Genomic DNA, 23,263 nt, shown 5'->3' with positions numbered 1-23,263 from the left:
ACTATAGGACCACATTAGTCTCAGAGAAGAGACTTAAAGGAATAGGCCACCGTTTTTACATACTGAGATGTGTTCTTACCTAGCCTTAGACGAGGCTATAAGCAGATAAAAAGGGGTACTATATTGTGAGGCGTAATGATACGAGGAGCAAAACGTCCGCGCAGTAACTCCTAAAGACTTCCCCCGCTCACTTCCGTCAATAGAAGCTGCGTGACTTGTAGAGAGCTCGCAGAGAACAGTTGAAGAAGCGTGGATAACTTGCCTTTTACGTGCATCGTGCCGGGCTGTGATAACAAGCAGAAAGTATATAGTGTAGTAATGTTTCACAGATTTCCAACTCACCCCGGACGACGACACAGGACTCAGGACCTCTACCATGAGGTAGGAATGCGCCAGCACTTTCCCAAAATATATTTTCTGCTTGTTGTAAAAGGCTCTGTACAAGTCACGCAGCTTCTATTGACGGAAGTGAGCGGGGGAAGTCTTTAGGAGTTACTGCGCGGACGTTGTGCTCCTGTATCATTACGCCTCACAATATAGTACCCCTTTTTATCTGCTTATAAAATCGACATGTTACATTTCTGTGTAAATATACTTCGCATGAAAACACTTCACGTAACTTTATTTAAATAGGGAACACGTGGAAGAGCTTGGTAGCTTCTATCGTGAGCTTTTTTGGAGCTATATGACATGTGGGAGAGGCTGCGTATGTGCTCCGTTTGCCTGACAGAGCGCACGGAGAAAAACCAGACGGGGATATATTAACACGTCTAAGGTTAGGTAAGAACATATCTTGGAATGTAAAAACGGTGGCCTATTCCTTTAAAAGCATCTCAGACATGTTTAGGGCTGGGTGTTGTTGCATTTTTGTGATTTATAATACCGACGGGTCAGACAAAGAATGGTTCAGAAGCCTCTTTTTATGAGAGACCAACATGCCCGGTATGAGGCCGTCCTTCTGTGGACCCATCACCTGCAGGAGGAGCCCTAGGGCTGGTGCAATGGATGGATGGATGGATGGATGGATGGATGGATGGATGGATGGATTTACAATAACAATACCCGAACTTGTACTGGTACCCATACGTTATTGTTAAACGACACCACTAAATTATGGAATTGGGGGAAAAAGTTTGGGAACTACTAAATAAAACAATTTTCTTTAGAGAGCAACTTTTGAGGCTGTTGGTCCAGGCACAGCACTAAAGGAAGTGACTTGGCTGTTTGCTCAAATAAATGATACAAAAAAAAATGCAAAAATTGGGCCCGATCTTCTGCCTGGCGCAAGAACAGCTTTAGAAGAGAGAAGAAGAGAGTAACATCTTACATGCAAACAAACAGTGCCCCAGTATGGCTTAGAAAAAAAGGGGTTGACTGAGGCGTGGTGTTCTTTTCTCTTCTCATCTTTATACAGTCCCAATCAAAGGTTTAAGACCGCTTGAAAAATGGAAGAAGAAAAAAGTCACATTTTGCAAGTGGAACTTCAATCTGCAACAACAAGGAGTGGGAGTGAGACCAAAAAAATGAGTAAAGCTTCTATTGAAAACAAAAAATAAACTGAAACAAATCTGTGCAACAATGTGGATTCAGTGTCATTTTCTGTCAGGTATTCACACTGTCATGACGTCCTGATGGCAAAGGCAAAAAATAAATTCTCACGCCATCGCTGCTGAGGTGGGACGCTGTAACTGTAGTCATTTTGAGCTGGAGGATCCGATTAGCTGTCTGTCAAGACACTGGACGATATGTTTGGCTCTTCCACTTGACTTTTTGGTTCCATAACGCTCAGGATCTTTTTAGAAATTCAAAATGTCTCTTTTACTGCGTCCCGCCTCAGCAGTGATGGCGCGCTGCGAGAGGCCCTGCTTATGCAGCTCAACAAGCCACACACATTCAAAATTGCCTTTGTCAACAGGACGTCATAATACCTGACAGAAAATGACACTGGAGTTTTGCACAGATTTGGCCTTTTGAAGGGGTTAGATGCAAGTTGTCCATTTCATACTCACTACTGCCACCCCAGGTCTCCCGTGTAACTTCAGGTTCTATTTTAAACTCGTGCATGATGGCACTTTGGACCTGAATTAACACCTTTTTGAGTGACAGTGCAGGATTTTAGAGGCAGTTGTGGTGAACAGGTCTGAGCTCATTCTACACATTAGGACATGGCTGGAACATGTAGGGGGAGGAAAATACTTAGTTTTAACATTTAAAGGCATGTGGTCTTAAACTTCAAAATCAGCTGCAAAAACAGACAGTTTAATTTACTAAAAAAAAATGTCTCCCTCCCATTTCTTCTTGTTGCAGACTGAATTCATCTTGGAACCTTGTTAAGATTCAATAATGCAAATTGTTATTTTTTTGTTGCCATTTTTCAACTGGTCTTAAACTTTTGATCGGGACTGTATTAACATCGCACGCATTTAGGCTGCAGCATTTTCAAGCTCTTACAGGACAAACCTTATTTATCCCACTGTGAGTCGAACATTGGCCGTGTCCCAAGAGAAAGAGAACACACCACTGACAGAAACGTGGGAAGAGGGCGTCGCTTATAAAAAAAAGTGGTCGACTGAGACGTGGTCTGCTGCCAAGAGCGCTGCTTTCCCTTTGCAGCCTCATCCTCTTTTCCTCTTTTACTTCATGCTGTTCCTCCTTTAGGCTTCATCCTTTTTAAGCTCTCACAGAACAGACTAACTTTATTTATCCCAACTGCGAGTTAAACACTGGCCACGTCCTGAGAGAAAGAGAATGGTCCCACTCTGGCGCCAGTATCTAGGAGCACGGGGCTCTCCACGCCGCAGAAATGTGATCCAGAACCAGGACAAAACTATGTCCAAATTAACGCTAAACCAGGACTAAACCATGAGCAAACTTTACCAAGACTAAACCGGACTAAACCATGAGTAAACGTTCAGTAGATGTGGTTTAAACCGGCACTGAACTAGTACTAAACCAGGGCTAAAGTTTAACCAAGAGTAGGTAGGGCTGGCTATACCATTGCTAGTGCAGAAAAACACAGAACCTAGACCAATTCTAACACCAATAAATAGTTAAAGCCAGGGCCATAAACCAGGGACTAAACCAGGACAAAGCAAGAACTCGATTTTTCATAACACAAGAGCTGCACCTCGACTAATTATTGAACAGACGTGGATAAATTCAAATTGTTCAAAGTAATACATTGTCCGTGCTGTGGAAAATGCTTGTGTTGAAGGTCGCGGTCTGAATCCAAAGTTGAAATTGGACGAGGTAAAGTCACAACCTCGATAAATGAGAAAAATAATGGGGACCTGGAGCTTTTTTTACCACTAATGATGTGTCGAGAGGAGAGGGGCGCAGGCTTTAGAGCGGAGGTGACATTTACATGGAAAATGAAAGCACAGGGTCAGCGGGGACAGAGGGCGTCTCTTGCCTGAAACAGTGATTACATCTTTGGCCCATAGTCAGCCAGTAATGCCCCAAGGCGGACTGGCAAAGATTTGGCTGCCTTTTTGGATTCATTAGCTAGCAACATTACAAAGCTCTGAAGCCAAAGTTGTAATGCGTCGCACTCTCCCAAGTCCTCATTGTTCGAGTCAAAGTCGAGTCGTCATCACGGGGGGGGGGGATTTCTGTGTATTGTCAATGTGAACGCGGCAATAATCACCTGTGCAAGTCATTGATTGACATGAGGCTGAACTGGTGCTGCACACTCCAAACCACATGAAATAATATGAAATTAAGGATATGAAATAAAAACAAGAAAGAAACACTAAATTCAAGCAAATAAATGACTAAAATTAAGCAAAATGTCATCAGGAAATTGAATCATTTAAGGAAAACATTCTTATTTAGTGAAAAATTGTGGGGTATTTTACTTAAATGTTGCTTGATTTAAGTGAAATGTTCCAAATTACACACATTTTTGGGCAAAATGTTCTTAATAAATACTAATATTTAAAGCAGTACTAAGTAACGTGTTTACCTTATTAAATCCTTTTCGTAGTCCCTGTGGGGGTAATACAAGTGTTTATGGGATGATTGGAGGGTCTTTCATCTCCCCCTGGTGTCTCTGGACAGAAGACCATGTTTGCAACTTGACTGCCACCGGTCCGGAGCAAGCAATACACACTAATGGGATCACGAAGAAGAAGCTAACATGCTAACGGGCAAAGCTAACTGCGGGCTAACGTCACTTTAAACAGTATTTACAGCAAAGTTTGAGTGAAAAAAAAAAAATCCATTGTATAATTGGATGCACAGTAACTTCGCCTTTCCTGTCAGCGTAGTATTTACTCTCCAAGACAATTAATAAGTTAAAAAATCGTAACTTGCTACTACACCTGCAGTTGCGCTTATGGCCTCTAGGGGGAAGAGTTACTTAGTACTGCTTTAAGGAAAATATTGCCCGCGCCCGGGGACCCATCTCCATGATGTGGACCCAGGCTGATGGTCAGAATCACCTGGCTGGAGGATTCACCTATTGCACATGTTTTTAGTGGTAGGGGAAACCTACACAGACACGAGAGAACATGCAAACTCCACACAGAAAGGCCCCGTCCTGGTGGGAATTGAACCCAAGACCTTCTAGCTGTGAAGGTGAGGCTCTAACCGCTGTGCCACCGAGCCGCCCACTTTAAAGAATGGAATGTATTATCTGTCTGTGAGAACAGTTCTTAAATTAAGAGTTGCTGTGATCTTATTTTTTCTTAAAATAAGAAAAAATATTCTTTGTCTAAAGTTTTTCTTTCTTGTTACAAGAAAAAATTGCATGTTTTTCAGCAAATATATAGGAAATGGCTAAATTTTATTTCCTAAAATAAGATTTTTGTTTCTCAAGAAAACTTTGCTAGGCAAGACATTATTACTTTTTAGGGAAAAAATAAGAACTTATTTCTTAAAGTAAGACATTTTTTACTTGCTTAGAATCCACTTTTTGCAGTGTACAGTTACAGGCAGGGGAAGGGAGGGACTGTTTTAGGTGAGGGTTTAAAGCCGAGCGAGGTTTGCATAAAGTGTCAGAAGAAGCACAATCAGCAAACTATTTTTCATTCACAACTTATTCTGGAATAGGAATAAAAAGTTTAGGTACTACTGGTATATAAAAAAAAAAAAGTATCGAAAGCAGGAATTGTATCTCTTTATCCAAGTCTTGATCCCTGTTGGGCCAGGACTAGCCTGGCCTTAGCCATCCGTAAACTCCGGTCAATTATCATTTCCCTACATGTACGTCTGGGCTTGATCTCAGTGGCTGCGTTACATCGGTTGACTTTCTACCTACCATTCAGTGAGCGGGGGAGGCGGGCGTTGTAGGTGACGTCAAGCATTTGCGCCGATTTGCTGGTTGTAGTTTGGCAATGGCGGCGGATACGAAAGTAAAGGAAGCTCTTCAGTCCGTCCTGGCTCGGCTCCCAAATATCCAGAAATTAAAATTCAAGCCTTGGGATGCGCAAGGAATGCTCCCAAGAGTTATAATGACGGCTTCACTAACCCGGGCGCATTACATTTGTCACGACCAAACGCTTGCGAAAATCAGATCCAATCCAAGGAGTTCACCCCTCCCACCTGATAACGGAGCTCAATTGTGAAAGTCCAGACCCCCCTTATACGAAGTAAAAAAAAAAAAACATATATTTCTTTTTTTGTATTTTGGACCCATTTTTTTCTCGTTTTCCCAAACTGTTTCTCCCATTTTTGCTTGCTTTTATTACTATCATTTTGCTCATGTAAAATAATGTATCATGTGCATATCTTCCAAACATTATTTTGCCGTTTCTTGGTCCTAGACGACAAATATTTTCGTGCAGGTATCGGAAAAAGTATCATTCAGGTATCCAAGCATAGCTAGTAACTGATCGGGACTGTTTTAACATCGCACGCATTTAGGCTGCAGCATTTTCAAGCTCTTACAGGACAAACCTATTTTATCCCACTGTGAGTTGAACATTGGCCGTGTCCCAAGAGAAAGAGAACACACCACTGACAGAAACGTGGGAAGAGGGCGTCGCTTATAAAAAAAAGTGGTCGACTGAGACGTGGTCTGCTGCAAAGAGCGCTGCTTTCCCTTTGCAGCCTCATCCTCTTTTCCTCTTTTACCTCCTTTAGGCTTCATCCTTTTTAAGCTCTCACAGGACAGACTAACTTTATTTATCCCAACTGTGAGTTAAACACTGGCCGCGTCCTGAGAGAAAGAGAATGGTCCCACTCTGGCGCCAGTATCGCGGAGCACGGGGCTCTCCACGCCGCAGAAATGTGATCCAAACCAGGACTAAACCATGTCCAAATTAACGCTAAACCGGGACTGAACCATCAGCACACTATGAGGAGAAAAGGACTGAACCAGGATTGGGCTTAACTCAAACTTTACCAAGGCTAAACCGGACTAAACCATGAATAAACGTTGAGTAGATGTGGATTCAACCAGCACTGAACTAGTACTAAACCAGGGCTTAAGTTTAACACAAGATCCTACTTGGCTATACCATTGCTAGTGCAGAAAAACACAGAACCTAAACCAATTCTAACACCGAAAAATAGTTAAAGCCAGGGCCATAAACCAGGGGCTAAACCAAGACAAAGCAAGAACTCAATTTTTCATAACACAAGTACCGGTATTGGAAAAATATGTAACGGTACCCAGCCCTAACTCAAAGCGTGTAATGTGATTTGGCGCGTTTGGTGTGCACGTAGCATTAGCGCTTTTACCAAAAAGAGCTGTTTACAGTATTAGCACGCAGTCCTGCCAGATTTTCCCCCTTGAGGAGACACTGCCCTGGCCCCGGTGCTGAGTCTCAGACGTCTGATTGAAAAAGCGATGGTCCATGGTACAGCTGGTGACACCGTGCATCTCAGCTGTTTGCAAAGCAGTGTTTGGAAGCAATCTGCTCCGGAGCTCCATTTTCTTTGCCCGCCACTAACTCGTCCCGTCTCCTCCTCCCAGCCCCCGCAGGTCCTGACCCTCGCTCCTCTCGTCGTCGATGCCCGCGGCGCCTCCGTGACCCTCTCCAAGTCCGTCCTCCGCGTCGAGGACCCGGACAACGTGGCGGACGTCCTGGTGATGGTCCTGGAGCCCCCGCGGCACGGCGCCCTCACCCGGCTCCACAGCGACCGCGCCCTGAACCGGTTCAAACTGGACGAGCTGTCGCGGCAGCAGGTCCGGTACGTGCACGACGGGTCGGAGGCGGCGCACGACCAGGCGGTGCTGCAGGTCAACGACGGGCACAACTACAGGAACGTGCTGCTGCGCATCGACGTACAGCAGAAGGTAAGGACTTCAGCTTCTTCATTCTTCAGGTTTGGCCTCTTCGCATAGAAACTTTCACCTGGAAACAAAACAAAAACAGACTTTAATCCAATAACATATATAACAAGGCAACAATAAGGTCACCATATTGACTATATTGACTTATCGCTCAATAAATAACAGATAAACGATATATTTTTGGGCTCGATATTTATCGTCAGGTCATTTTTTAGGATTTCCCCATATTTTTTCTTTGTAAAACTTGCAAATTGAGTTACATTATATTTCATGTTTATTGCAGCTGGTGGGGTATTTTAGGATGTGATAATGCACTTTTAGAACAAAGGTTTACTGTCATATTTATGCCTGAGAGTTGACAGTATGCAGTATCGTTAGAGTCAATAATATCGTGATACTTTCCTGCCTCAATATATCGAACTTTACATTTGTTATCGTGACAGGCCTAGGCGTACGGCTTGATTCTCCATCGGTCAAAATGACGGACAGCCTTCAAAATTTTCCGTCAAACCTAAAAATATTCTGTTAATGACGGAGAATTTTCGGTTAACTTCTGTTCCAAACATAAGTCAAAAGCTGTTGTTTTGGTGCAGGGCTGTGCAAAGATCGCTACAGAGGGGCAGGGGCTCAAAAATCAAAAAGGCCACTACACCATCCCCCCATCCATTTATTTCGAATCCATTTTGTTACTTATTTATATATTTATCCATCTATTTAATGCAAAAGTAAAATGAGCTGTAGGTGCTAAAATATAGATTCGGGGAAAGCCAACTGCCATTGTTATTTCATTTTATTAATACTATTTTTTGCCGGTGGGGTACTCGGCATGGGACCTCTGCCCCAGGCCACAAGTGTCTTAGCCGCGCCCCTACAGAAACACAGACTTTCACAACTGTCTACCTCACTTCACTCTCTTCTCTGGGCTGTGGCTGAAAACAGGGGCTTAAGAAAAGCACATAAACTATTGAGAATGTCTGGAAGTGAGTTTCACGTTGTTTTAAAGGGGCTAGATGCAAGTTAGTCATTTTATACTCACTACTGCCACCTCAGGTCTTATGCGTAACTGCAGCTTCTATATTAAGCTCGTGCATGACGGCACTTCAGAATTAACACCTTATTGAGTGACAGTGCAGGATTTTAGAGGCAGTTGTGGTGAACAGGTCTGGGCTCATTCTACACATTAGGACATGGCTGGAACATGCAGGGGCATGAAAATACTTAGTTTTAACTTTTGTAACTCCGTATTGTCCCTTTAAGAGAACATAGAGCTGAACTATTGTGACACAAATACGTAGCGAGGACGCGGTGGTGACCCGCGGTAAATGGCGTGGCATCGGACACAAGGTTTATTTTTTAGATCGTACACAACCGTCGGCTTGTTGACCTCATTGATCCGCGATTATGAGGACGACTGATAAAAAATAAAGAGCGATCTGAAGCACAAGGTGTGGAGATCACCGTTCTGGCCGGTGGGCGGAGCATTGAAAACACATGATGAACTAATGAGGGCTGTGTTCATTTCAGAATTAATTAATTTATATAAGATGATAAGGCTTATTGGGACAAAACCAATGATAAGGACCCTGGCAAAGCTTTGGATTAACTAAATATAATGCAAATAAATAAAAAAGTATGGAAGCAAAAGGGCACTTTTCCCTCCCTTGCACGGGTCTAGTTTTATGGCATTACAGGTGATGGAAGTCATAACCAACTTCAGTTCCTCCATTCAATGTGTCTTAATTATGGACTTTACCTGTAATGTCGGAGCTTGTCGTTTTTACATAATTGCCTCAGAAGCCGGTGAAAGCTCAATCACTCTCCTTCAGCACAAAGCAGGACTGAAGCAGAACTTTATCCTCCGCCCGCTCTCGTTCGCTGCACATTTTTTTTAAAGTCTCAAACCCCGGACAAATCCATGTGTACTTTTTCTGGTATTTCTGTGGTGTTCCATATTGATTTTGCAGGAGGCAGAGGAGAACGGGTCCAGGGTCCAGTCTCTGCTCACAAACTCCAAACGCGCACTGTATTTTTGTATTTCACCCACAGCGGTTTCCATCGACTGAGAACTCCGTTATCCGCGAGGGCAGGCTGACAGTTCGCCGTGATTCATAGGCCCTTCCAAACGCAGCCTGACAAACTCTTTTTTCTAAATTACACCAACGACCGAGCGCTCAACGGAATCCGAACAAGAGACTAAATCAGGACTCTAATGCAAAATCGTTTGAGCTTTTACCCAGGTTATGAATGTAAATAGGGCTCTGCGATATTGACAAAATTCTCAATTCTGATGATGAAGCGATTTTTTTGCAAACCATCAGAAATATGAACTGACTTTCTTCCAATTTACCCTCGATTTTTATCCCCCGGAATGTTTCCTTAAGTCCCCCTAAGTGCCCTATTTTTCACAATGTTCATCCCACATTTTTTTTTGTCACCACTTTAAGTTTAAGTTTAAGTTTATATGTGTTTTAAAAGAGAGGTCTTGGTCAAACAGAACTCCAAGGTTTTATACTGTAGAGCTCGACGATATGCTAATATTATCCAGGGAGATGATCTGTTGAGATAAAGACTCTCTGGGCCAGATCTTGTGGTTCATAGCGCAGGCTGTAGAGAAGACGAATACGCAGACGGGCGGCGCTCCTTGCAATCTTCAGTGTCATACCTGGCGCAAAAAGTGGGCAGGACATGAGGGGTGGACAGACTCACATTGTGATGTTGTGGTGCCGCCCCCTCCCCGTGCTTTCCCCAGACCTGCGGAAGGCGGTGGGTTGCGAGGGGGGGTTCTCCTGTAAACGCGTAACATGCATGATGCAACGCGCAATGTTTAATAAAGATTAAAGAAATAAAACTGTTCCTCCGCCAGCAAAGTTACGAAATGTACAGGATTTAACTGATCAGAAACTGTCACATTGGCTGCGGAGGAGTTGTAGAGTTATGCCGCAGTTGCAAGAAAACTGTAGCGTATTGGAACATTTGGTTTATTTATGGAAAATTGTTGTTGTTTTGGTGTCAGGGGTGTGCGCGTTGATCTACTGTATCAAAGTAAGCCCATGCATAACCTACGCTCAAGCAGACTTTTCAAGGCAATTTCGCTTTTGTTTTTAATTTGACGTTGATTCTAAGGAAGAAGACAAGGCAAGGGATGTAAAGAGGAACATAATGTGAAGGTTGCCACAGAAGAGTAGTGCGAGTGTTGCTTGTAATGAACCACGCCTTAGTCGGCCTCTTTTTCTTAAAAAAAACATGGAATGCCACATGGAAGATCACGCTTGTACTATGTTGCGTTTAGAGTTGCGCACGGACTGCACCAGTCACAAGATCTGGCCCTCTCCGTTTTTGAGGGCCTAATATAACAACCTCGGTTTTGTCCGGGTTAAGAAGGAGGTAATTTGCAGTCATCCAGGTCTTAATGGCTTTTACGCAGGAGCTAAGTGTTTCTAATTTTTTCTGTCTGACCTGGTTTCATTGATATGTACAGCTGTGTGTCGTCCGCATAACAGTGAAAAATTATATTGTGATTTCGGATTATGTTACCTAATGGAAGAATGTATAGTATAAATAAAATTGGCCCGAGCACTGAACCTTGTGGCACCCCATAGCACACTTTGGAACACGGTGAAGACTTTTGGTTTACATTAATGAATTGTTGCCTGTCAGAGTAAGATTTAAACCAGGAGAGGGCTGTTCCCCTGATGCCTACGTCATATTCTAACCTCTGCAGGAGAATACTGTGGTCGATTGTGTCAAAGACTGCGCTGAGGTCTAACAGAACCAGGATTGAAGCTAGTCCGGCGTCAGCTGCTAATAACAGGTCGTTGGTAACTTTGACTGAGGCGGTCTCTGTGCGATGTTGACTTCTGTACCCTGACTGAAATTTTTCGCATAAGTTGTTGTCCTGTAGGTGGCGGCCTTTGTTAGTTTTCTTCCCTATTTTTTCCTCATTTTTTTCTTTACCTTTTTTACATGTGTTTGAGTCCTACACCGGTGTTCTGGATATGATGCTGTTTTACATGAGCAATAATGAGTATGAGCATAAAAATGGCCGAGATTGCGTTTATTTTCAATGACAGAATCTAAATGATGGACAGTGCCAGGTTTAAATGTCTGGTTTTATTTTGTGACATCATATTTACAAAGATTTGCTTGGAGGGATTTTGGATCTTCCTTAGTTTTTGATAGAACTCACCTTTATATCGCTGCTATTTTTGCCGTTGCCGTCTCCAACAAAGGAAATGACCGTATTTGGATTACAGCGTCGTCACGTCAGTCGCGTGGATTTCACACATGTCAGTGAGCGTGTTTACATGCACTCGAGTGTCCCGGTTATTATCAGGAGTTATTATATTTTGTCTTTGATCATAAAAACGCAGTTTCCTGATTATAGGAACCAGAAAAGAGCAGTTTCCCGGTAATGACAAACCTGGATTCCCCAACAGCTGTTTCCCAGTTATACGCGACTTCCCATTTCATGCACAGACTGTATATATTAATGCAGTGTTTTTCAACCTTTGTTGAGCCAAGGCACATTTTTTTTCATTGAAATAATCACGAGGCACACCACCAGCAGAAAATGTTCTCATCAAAGTGTCTTGGCTAGGAACACCGTATAGTCTCACTAGCCACAATGCCTCAAAACATCACTAATGCTCCTGTCTCAAACAAATTAACTACTTGATATGGAAGAGTATAATATGGTTACTCTGCCGATCACCAGACAGCATAGACATTCGAAAACGGTACATGATTTGTGGATAATAGTGCATTTGTTTAAAAAAAAAAACAACAACTAGGTGAGATTGGATAATTTCCCAAGGCACACCAGACACAGTGGTTGAAAAACACTGTATTAATGGACAGCTTCTGCTCACTCCTCCCCGTTTACCATAATGACCACGCTCGAGGGGGAAATCATGACCATCATCCCCAGCTCTGACGAAGCATGTTCCTAAAAAGGACATAAGGGCGGGATCTTCACTGTAGACTCGGCCCTTGCGTGACGTGTAGCTCGCGCTGCTCCAATGCTAACAGTCCGACCCTCATGAAGTACGAGATTTTTTAATTTTTGTTACGAAAACCAGCCCGGTTTCTTTAATTGTGACTAACCCAGCGTTATTTCAGGAGGAACATCTAGCTCTAGATAGTTAAAAAAAATTGGGTTGGTTTCTAATGTGTCTAAGTGCTTTTCAATGGGGGACTAGCGGCGATATGGAGGTACTACAGCAATGGCGGAGCTATGGCGGCCCCCAGTTTTGTGGCCAAAAAGCAGAGCAGCCAGCGCCCATTGACTTCATGTGCCGTTAATTGTAAAGACACATGGCAGCGGCGAGTCTGAAGAGCTCCTATTTCTGGAGTCAAGAGGAGACTGAGTTGTTGTTTTTTTTTAACCATGAAACAACTCAGAGTAGTGAACAATAGATGGAAAGAGGCATCATAATGCAGATTCATGTAAAACTGTCGGCGATCGCTTAAAGGCGACTGGTTTTCCACCGCACTCTTCCAAAACATTAAAGCTCTTTCTTCTGTTTTAAATCATATTTTTGCTGTATGGTTCTCAAAAATATGATTGATGTGTTCACATAAAACTATTTGGACACCACGGTGTATTAGATGTATTTACCAGCAGTAACTCGGCAGCTAACGGAGTTGTTCCACGGCTCTCCACTTTGTGTACTGTTTCTAGCTAATGTTAGTCAATGGAAAATGTGTGCTAACAGCTTCAAAGATGCCAGATCTCCACGGTAACAGTAGAATTTCCCGAACTCTATACGAGAAGCCGGGATTCCTTATTTGATCATTTAAACACGGGATTTGCGTTTCCCGATTTCTCAGTTACAGATAAGCACCATATCCCCGAAACTGCCCTAATCGCATTATGGCTCATAACCGGATTACTCAAATGCATGTAAACACACTCATTATTTGTGAATGAATAGGCGTGGGAAAGACAAGGGAGCACCACCTGGAAAATTCGATAGGGATACTCAACAATTAAACCAAATACATTTCGACATTGACCAGTTCTTGTAAAATCGATGTTTTCACCTGCAGCCTCTCGCCTCAAATACATTACTGCCTGTCCCAGAACTTTGAGCGATAACTTCAGTCAGTGCGGCCCACCAGCGTGTATGTAAAACCTGTCTTTTAATGCTCCTCGTGTCTATGGCTGCACAATGCCCCCATTTAGAAACAAAACAGCTGATCTTTTGAACCATTAGAGACAATTCAGCTTATTTTCGCTCAATTTCTTCGATTGTTCTGCGCGTTATTTCACCCAACGGACCGTTGATGCATCTTGATGATGGACATTACCAGCAATCAACCAAAGTTCAAGCTCATTTTATACACCCGAAGGAATAGAGCAAGAAAAATAATGTATCTGTCAGCCATGCGCCGCACCTGAAGCAGGACAGAACCAGCGCTTAGCCATGGATCAACTTTCCACTCGCTGATACAACGAGCGAAGCTATAATGATGAGGCTGAAGTGACGGTTTCCATGCCGACTGCTCTCCTCCGTCAGACGCTGGGTTTTGGCCTTCGGCTGAACTCACAGTGTGGAGATTGGTTCTGGGAATTCTGCCAGGTGGTTTTGTACAATTCGGGGAAAAATGGAAGGTATGATTATTGGAAGAAATATGAATCTGTCATTGAAGGCGAGAAAGAAAAAAGACCATGCCTTTGCGACGCCGGCTTTATTTTATGGCGGTTTTCTCCGCTAGTGAGCCGTCGATTTAAGGAATTAACTACAACATTGCCCTTGTTTTTCCCATTCATTCACACACTGACATGTTTGGGGTCCACGTGTTGCACCGAGATTACGCTGCAATTCAAACATGCTCATTTCCTTTGTGGAAAACAGCAGCGGCTAAAGATCTTTGGGCAATAGGTGGATTTGCCCTGATTACAAAATGATTCAATGGATATAATAACCCCCCTCCTGAAACCGCCACCTTAACGTGGTGAAGGGGTTTGAGCGCCCGAATGATCTTAGGAGCTCTGTTGTCGGGGGCTTCGTGCCCCTGGTAGGGTCTCCCATGGCAAACAGGTCCTAGGTGACGGGTCAGACAAAGAGTGGAAGCCACTTATGAGAGACCAACAGGCCCGTTTAATTGTGAGGCCGTCCTTCTGTGGACCCACCACGGGCAAGGAGGAACCAGCTGAAGTTGAATGTCCAGAAGACCAAAGAAATTGTTCTGGACTTCAGGAGGAAGCTCCCCACACCGGTGCATATTGAGGGAGACAGCGTGGAGATGGTGCTGCCCTACAAGTACCTCGGGGTTGTGCTGGACAATAAGCTGGACTGGACCACAAACACGGACCATCTAAGAAAAGCCAGTCCAGGCTGTACTTCCTCCGGAGGCTGCGCTCATTCAACATCTGCTCCAAACTGCTTAATATGTTTTATGGGTCAGTGGTGGCAAGCGCACTCCTCTATGCTGCTGTGTGCTGGTGCAGCACCAGCAAGAAGAACATCTCCCGGCTGAACAAAATCATCAAAAAAGGCCAGCTCTGTGGTGGGGCTAAAGCTGGCCCCTGTGGAGGACGTGGCTGAGCAAAGGACTCTGTCAAGACTGCGGACCAATATGAACAATACCTCACACCCTCTGCACCAGGCAAAATCAATAAAGTTTATATCTATCTACCTATAAGGGGCTGGTGCAATGTGATTTGGGCAGCTCCAACAGCTGCCCCCACGACCCGGAAACGGACAAGCGGAAGAAAATGGATGGATGGATGGATGGATGGATGGATGGATGGATATAATAACCTGTAAATCAGGGGAGCCATCTTTACGTTTATGAAAATGTGACTTGTCTCAAATGTTACGTCACTCCATGAGATGCAGAAGAAAAAAGACATAACAAGAAGATGACAGAATAGCAACTCACAGTGAAAGTAACTTTAATCTGATTACTGGTCTGATAAAAGTAATGCATTGTAATGCAAAGTAATGCACTCATTGCTCACTCTCTCAGTAGTAGTAGCTCTCGGGTCCCAAAAGTGAGTCGCGGAACCGTTTTCAGTGGGTCGTGAGCCTTTTCCAGAGCACATTTCATCAATATTTATCTTACATAAAAGTGTAGAAACATCTGATTCTGTAAAATGACTTGTTTTGGTCATAATTTCAGCTTTATTGGTTTATTTCATGTTTATTCATGGCTTACCATCCGGGATCATAGTCCTGACAGTGTCGCAGATGAGAACACTGCTGAGTTTTACTTTACATGAAACTCATGCTTCAATACAAAAATAGGATAAAAAATTCAGGAAAATTTTAAATGAATAATTATTATTTTAAAACTTAACAAGATCCCAAATCCCTCTGAGCACATCTTTGTAACTTATATATCATCAAAATAAGAATAAAACCATGCATTTAAAGCTGGCACTGTCCATTATTTAGATTCCGAAAACATGAAATGGCAGAAAATTTGCAATTCATTCTTTGGTCACATTTAAATCAGTAATCAGCGGCAGAAGTTTCAAATTGATTGATCCACGGCCTGAAATGTAGCGGCTCAGTAAAAAGTGCACAGCCCGTAGAATAGTGGATATTTCACCGGTTTTGGCCGCCGTCCACAAAAACCAAAAAGAACGGTTGGAGAAGGACATCCATAAAACATAAGTCCGCGGAGGGTGATGTCTTTCCATAATGCAGACCGAGGAGAAGAAGAGGACTCTGATGTGTTTCTATGGGCTTTGTCAGGAAGAGGCTGATCGATCGGAGACACCAGTCAATCACCATCAATCCCACGGCAAATTTTAGGCGGCAGTTAACCGGGCAACATCTTTTTACTCGGTTACGCAATTTTTAACGGTTATTCGGTTAACCATGGACAGTTGGACACCCCTAGTTACACCCCTACCAAAGACCGCTCAAAAGACAGAATAGCAAACTGTGTACATGTCTTATAAATGATAAATGAAGTATTTATTTTGTGTAGTTATTACAACCCCTCCTGGAACCGCCACCTTAATGTGGTGGAGGGGTTTGAGCACCCGAATGATCTTAAGAGCACTGTTGTTGGGGCTTTGTGCCCCTGGTAGGGTCTCCCATGGCAAAGAGGCCCTAGGTGATGGGTCAGACAAAGAGCGGTTCAGAAGCCCCTTATGAGAGACCAACAGGCCTGAGAATCATGAGGCCGTCCTTCTGTGGACCCACCACCTGCAGGAGGAGACATAGGGGGCTGGTGCAATGTGATTTGGGCAACTCGGACAGCTGCCCTCAGGACCCGGCAACGGAAAAATGGAAGAAAATGGATGGATGGATGGATGGATGGATGGGTGGATGGATGGATGGATGGATGGATGGATGGATGGATGGATAATGCGGCTTCACGAGGCCCAGTTTGAGCAAAACATTATGATGAACTTTTTATGGGCTTGAAAATATCATCATAAGGGTTGGACACCTGGTCTATTTACAGCACAGGTATCATGGGAAACCCGATTGGAAAACAAATGGATTTTTTGGGGCTTTGTTCCAACAGAAGGTCCCTGCCTGCATTTATGACAAAATTGCGCTTGAATCACAAAGCGGCCGATCAAATGGGCTTGATCTGCTCCGCTGTGTGACTGTGGTGAAAGGGTGTTGGTGTGAGAGCCGAGGATGTAGAGGGAAAAAAAACGATAAGAACAGCTATAGGTGGTCCTCCTCCCCCCCCCAGGCGCTCTCCTCGTCTCACCCGTCCCTCCGACTGATGTGGCTCCTCCGCTTGAACTCCTCGATAGCATCAGCCGCAGACGGGACGCGGCGCTGACGGGGCTCAGATCGTATCGGCGCGCGACACAGATGGCCCGCCATATCTGCTCTCGCACCTGTGCCACCCACGCCTCTCTCCGCTAAACGCTAATCTGCCGAAGTTTACGATTCCGCCGCAATATATCAAAACAAGGCCCATCTGCCGCGGCGGAGCATGTGCCGCCGCGACGGTTCACCAGCACTTTTGTCAAACAGAAAATGCACTTTGGAGCAACACAATGCTTTAGATTACAGCCTGCGAGTGTAGGCACGGGGAACAATAAGGTAATTACACATTAAAGCGCAAGGTTTAACAAAGGTGGACAAAGTGTTTTTGCAGTAAGATCCAAACTATATCCAAAGAATGTTCCACAACAGAGGTGATAAATGTAATCTGCACAGTCAAATGAACTAGTTCCGATCTAACAAGCATGTTCATCGCGACTATGGAATGAAAAGACATAGAAACTATGTTAAAGAAGATGAAGAACTGTAAATGTATGGAAGGCTGGTAGTGGGGCCTGACATGTTTTTGCTTTGTTCTCTTTTGTGCAAAGTAGACATGACAAAGCCTGTTTTCCTTTTGTACATGCAAGTTATGATGTATGCAGACATAGCATATGTATTTAATATGTGCAGCTAACAATGTCTGTAGCATAAAACAACGGTTGTCTATGAAAGAATGAAAGTTAGAAAGGCATAAGCGGTTCTTCTTTTTGAGCAGTTACATGGAATTACGAGAAGGCAGACAAAATCAATCCAACTATAATGAACAAATATATCATTCATTTATTATGTTTAAAGCAAAGCGTGCAGGTAAAATCATGTCAGTGTCATGTGAAGATAAAAAGAACTGTTTTCAGCCTGGATTTGAACATCGTCAGAGACGGTTCCAGGTTTTTTCTGCGGAAAACTGAAATGCAGATCTACCGTACTTAGTCCTGACTCCGGGATCAGCAGGAGAGGTGCTCAGAGCTGATGGTTCATATAACTCTAACAAGTCAAAGATGAACTTTGGAACACTTCCGTTGTATATACTCTTCCGGTCGAGCGAGAAGCCTGATCATTAAGTGGAGAACGAGGAAAAATGTTCTGCTCTAAAATCTGCTGTTTAGTAGATTTCACTGCGCGGCTTAAAAACGGCTTTGTTTTCATGTTGTTTTCTCCAGTCCCATGTTAACTAGTAGGAGAGAAGGGGCGCCCACGCGACCCTCCGGAATAAGGTGAATACAAAAGTGTGTTACGATCCATAAACTTCACTCAAAGTTGACCATGCTTTGTTAAATGTCCATGCTAGAAAGGTCAAGTTATCACTGGCATGTTTAATTTTCTCTTCATGAGTTTAGATGTGGATGTTGTTTAGGGGTTTTGTTGGGTTGAGTTAATTAGGGTCAGAATAAAGGTGACGCGCGCATCACTTGTCTGTTGACCAGGTAGATAACTACTTTCTCGTTTTTTTTGCCTCAATTTTTAGGGTTCAAATGTGGATCAGTAAGGTCACCATAACCTTAAAGGAACAGGCCACTGTTTTTCCATACCGAGATATGTTCTTGCCTGAGCTTAGACGAGTTTTTACATACCTGTCTGGTCTTTGTGCCCGTGGAAGAGCTTGATCGCTTCTAACTTCACCCCCATTTGGAGCTATAGGAACACACTGGGAGAGTGCCAAATGCTAACAACATCTTTAGTCTTTTTGCGTAACTGAGGACAGTCCTTCCATACTGAGATATGTTCTTACCTGAGCTTAGACGAGTTGATACGTACCTGTCTTGGGTTTGTGTGTGCCCGTGGAAGAGCGTGGTAGCTTCCAACTTCACCTCCATTTGGAGCTATAGGAATATAAGATAAGATAAGATAATCCTTTATTGATCTCACAATGGAGAAATTCACTTGTTACAGTCGGCGTTCAAGAAGATCACTCAGAGTTGTGCATAAACAGACAGGAAAATGTGCAACCAGTTAAATAGAATAAACACGAGGTATCCCATGTACAACAAGCAAGCAGAAATACAACAATATGCTGGGAGAGGCCAAATGCTAACAACATCTTAAGTCGTTTTGCGTGACTGAGCGCACACACAAAGACCAGACAGGTACGCATCAACTCGTCTAAGCTCAGGTAAGAACATATCTCAGTATGGAAAAACGGTGGCCTGTTCCTTTAAATCTGGCGAGGCTTTAGATATGGACTAATCCTTCAGAGAAAACCTTGGTTGTTTTTGTTACTCTCCATCATCCGCGAGCGGTGTTGGTGTTTCTTTCACACTGACACAAAAGATGAGTAAGCTCTTTGAAAGAACTGAGTCATGTCTCTGGTTCCCGCAGGCGGCGGACGCTCCTCACGCGCCGCCCATGCCTCTGGCCTGGGTGAAGGAGGGCGGGATGGTGCGGCTGGAGAAGAAACACCTCCACACCGGGCTCAAAGGCGTCCGCTCTGAAGAAACGGTGTACACCATCCTGTCTGCGCTGGGACGGCCCAAATACGGTAACTGCCACCGCCATCGCTCCTGTAACCATCACTCCTGTAACCATCACTCCTGTAACCATCACTCCTGTAACCATAGATACACACTGCATCTCGTCATAGAAGGGGGCGTGGCTTCGCCGAGGGGGAAAATAGAATCTTTAGAGAAACACAATTTTCCACTCTTTTTAGCCATTTTCTGGTGGAATATGAACTTATTTATCACACATAAATAAAGTCAAGTGTAAATCGGGCCCATATGGATATTTTGTCGCAACAGATTGTTCTGTAGAAGTGAAAAAACGGCAGTTGTAGCAAGCGCTAGCTAACCGTTAGCATTAGCCCGATGCTAACATGTAGCATCAAGTTAGCATTCTCCGATATTCATGTATTTATGGGCTGTTAAACCACTTTACTCCTCCCCATGTCTTTGTTTCTTTATTTAGTAGAAAACTATATTCATAATTCAGCGTTTGTTAAAGTCGTTTTTGAATAATTAGAGAAAATTTACATTTTTTCAAAATTGTTTTCCCCCTTAACTGTTTTCAAAAATGACCATATATGGGCGATTCCAGAGATGCCGTCTGTATCTATCGCTCCTGTAACCATCGCTCCTGTGTCATGGTTTCCGCAACAGATTAAAACACATTATGTAGTTTGCTATCATATGCTGTTCCAAAATTCAACAAATTGTTACATGTGACCAATCTTTTCCCTGTTTTACGAGGTGTCATTCCCCCTGTGGCCTGCAGATGGCACTCCTTACTGTCGTCTCCATGCGTAGACATTTTTGAAACTATTTCAGTTGTATAATATCAATGCTGAAGTGGCAAGAGAATGTTTTAAGCCTCAATTATGAAGGCTCGGTCCACTTTTATGTCATACAAAGGATAGAAATCATCATATTAATTAACATATAGACCAGTGGTTCTCAACTGGTGCGTCAGGACCCAAAAGTGGGTCATGGGACCGTTTTCAGTGGGTCGTGAGCCTTTCCCAGAAAACATTTCTTTTTGTATTTATGTACAGAAAAAGTATAGAATCACGACTTAATTTTGTTAAAATAACTCGGGTTGTTTTGAATTTCAGCTTTTTCTGTTTATTCAAAGCTCATTCAAAAACAGCATTTGAGGAAAAGACAATATTTTACATTATTTATACTAAGTCTAAGTCGAATTGGGTTTCGGCTTGTCGTCCCAGGGGGATTGTGGGTCGTGATGTAGACCATACATTTCATTTCTGTTTCATTTCCTTTTATGGTGAACTCCTTTGTTTCATTCACTGCGCCTGCTTTTATCAAATAGATCATGATCAGTCTTTATCGCTAAACTCATCCTTTTTTGATTCGCTCGTAGGCGAGGTGGTCCTGGCCTCGATGCCCGCCGACTCCCCCGTGGACCCTGCCCTCCCCTCGGACGGCGGCTTCACCTCCACCTCCTCCTTCACCCAGCAGGACGTCAACGATGGCGGCGTGTGGTACCGGCACCACGGGACGGGCAGCTCCCAGGACTCTTTCCAGTTCAAGGTACGGAGACACTGGCTTTTCACTGGCTTTCAGGGTGCGGCTCACAACCAGCTCCTGCCTCCCAAATCCTGGCCCCGTTTGCCCGGAAAGTGGAGTTTGATTGGGGCGTCGTAACCGTGAAACAGCGAACTGCGATCTGGGCCGAGGAGGCGAATCCTGGTCCGAATGAAAAGGGAGAGGAACAAACCCAGGGAGGCCACGTGACTGTCCAAATCAATAAAAAGACCATAGACGGTGATCAATGTCAGCTCAGGTTAGGGATGGGAATCGAGTTCTACAAGTAGAACCAGTTCTGCTGGAGCGATCCATCAGAAACCTTAATCAACAATGCCTCTTATCGATGCCGTTTTGTGCCGCAGGCTCTTAATATTACAAACCTTCAGGCCAGAGTTTAGGGGAGGCCGGATAGACGGTCACAGGAGGAGCACTGGTTGATGGGAAATCCGTAGACGATGACCACGGCGGTGGAGCTCTTGCGCTTGGCCACGATGTTCTTGGCCACACAGGTGTAGTTGGCCGTGTGGGACAGACGCGCCTGCTTGATGATCAGGTTGTGGTCCACGGTGATGTAGAAGTTCCTGCCCTCGGCCGGGTCGATGATCTCGTTGTCCTTCAGCCACTCCACCCGCATGACCTTGGAGGATGGAGAAACTGTAGCTGCCCTCTGTCTCCTCTGATCATCTGAAACGGTGCACCGCCTCCTGGGCTTGTCCCCGTCTCAGAGCGTGGTGTCCTGCACTGGTCAGCTCCACCTCGTCTTCCTCTTCCTCCTGCACAGCTCCCTCCACAGTCTATCACCATCTCCTCATTGGTCCCTTTTGTTGTTTCCTGTAGCTCCTCTTGCGACGCCTCCTCCGTGCTGCAGGTGTGGGGGCTCTTGGTGCCTCTTCACTGTTCAGTGTCTCAGAAGAAGATGTTTGTAGATCTCAAATGGGTTTAGCTGATAAGCTAGCAGTTTGTTTACCTTCAAAAAGCTGCTTTCTTCAGGACCATTTTGGACTCTCAAAGTAAACAAATCCACCAAACCTCCACAAAAACACAGTAAAGACGTACAAAAGTATCCAGAAAAACAATGTGGTTCACTGAAAAAGGCAAACAATTCAGCTGCACCAGGAGAGAGGGAGGTCACTTCCTGTTTTCACGTCGCCATGACGATTTAATTTTCATCAGCAGAGATCCTTTTTGTTTCCCATATTGCTTGAAAATGATGATCTGCTTAATAAAGTGGAACTTCTTTGTCTGTATTTTCCCCTTAACTGGGCTTAACCTGAAAACGAATCATCCCAGGTCTCTGAGATTGACGTCAGTGATTCAACAAGCCCTGAGACACAATGCCATTTTATTTTTTTAACCTTTTTGACACTGAAACACAATTTGCATAATCGTTTGCAACACAGTTTAGAGGAACGAGTGTCACCTGCGCCTCTGAAAGCTTTAAACCCTGTTAATGGAGTAACTATTTGACAATAGCTTTGTCAAAATAGGCCGATTTATTAACCCTGTTGAAATATAAAGCCTGTTTTTATTTATTTGGAATCGATAAGAGAATCAATAAAGAACCGACTCGATAAGAAATGATCAATGGCATCGATTTTGATCAAATGTATCAGTTCCCATTTCGAGGTCAAATGATTCACAGGCAGACACAAATCAGTATAGGAGATGATGAATATGTGATCGTTTCTGGCATTTAATTACAGAAACAACCAGGTCAGAACGTCCAGCTCTGGCTACATGGACCAGAAAGAGCAAAGAGCTTTGAAAAGGAAGAGCATTATTTTAGCAGAAAGAAGCTTAAAAAGCCAACGTGGTCATGCCATTCCTGTCACAGTTTGGGTGGAAAGCACTAAAGACATAAGGTTCTCCTCTCCCAGCCCTCTCCACAGCCATTATCATAAATACATTAGAAAAACATGAACCAGGTCACATCCACTGGTCCTCCCCGGGTCCACAGGCGGCCCGTCCTCCCGGCCAAGGTCCTCTATATTTAGGAGACGCTTGTTTTTCGTTATTTTTCCACTCAGAGAGATCCTGACGATTGAGACGAAGCGAAGACGACTCCGCTTTAGCATCAACCTGGAGCGGCGGCTTAGTCCAATCTACACGGAGATCTAAGTCAGCAAAGGATCGAACGGCGAGATTCAGTGAAAGCCAGTGGAGAGAGGCGGCCTGGTGCTAGAACGGGACAAACAAGTGTTCAGGCCGTTTCAAAGAGACACTTTCACGGTTTTTATAGCATGGGCCTCCATTAAGGCGAGACACGGCATAGATTTTTAACTTTTTATTGTCAGAGT

The 23,263-nt window shown here is 44.0% G+C and overlaps 1 protein-coding gene across 1 annotated transcript in view; it reads left to right on the top strand.

The window, feature by feature from the left end:
- Positions 1–23,263, top strand: part of fras1 (Fraser extracellular matrix complex subunit 1) — a 421,086-nt gene that overhangs the window by 286,701 nt on the left and 111,122 nt on the right. Inside the window, exons 28-30 of the mRNA XM_079566634.1 lie at positions 6,920–7,243; positions 19,306–19,465; positions 20,800–20,969. Of these exons, the coding sequence (XP_079422760.1) occupies positions 6,920–7,243; positions 19,306–19,465; positions 20,800–20,969 (654 nt within the window). The remainder of the gene's footprint in view (positions 1–6,919; positions 7,244–19,305; positions 19,466–20,799; positions 20,970–23,263) is intronic.

This window comes from Gobius niger (assembly GCF_951799975.1).
Source record: "Gobius niger genome assembly, chromosome: 1".
NCBI lineage: Eukaryota > Metazoa > Chordata > Actinopteri > Gobiiformes > Gobiidae > Gobius > Gobius niger.
The sequence above is the reverse complement of the archived record's forward strand: the minus strand, read 5'-3'. Positions and strand labels throughout refer to the sequence as shown.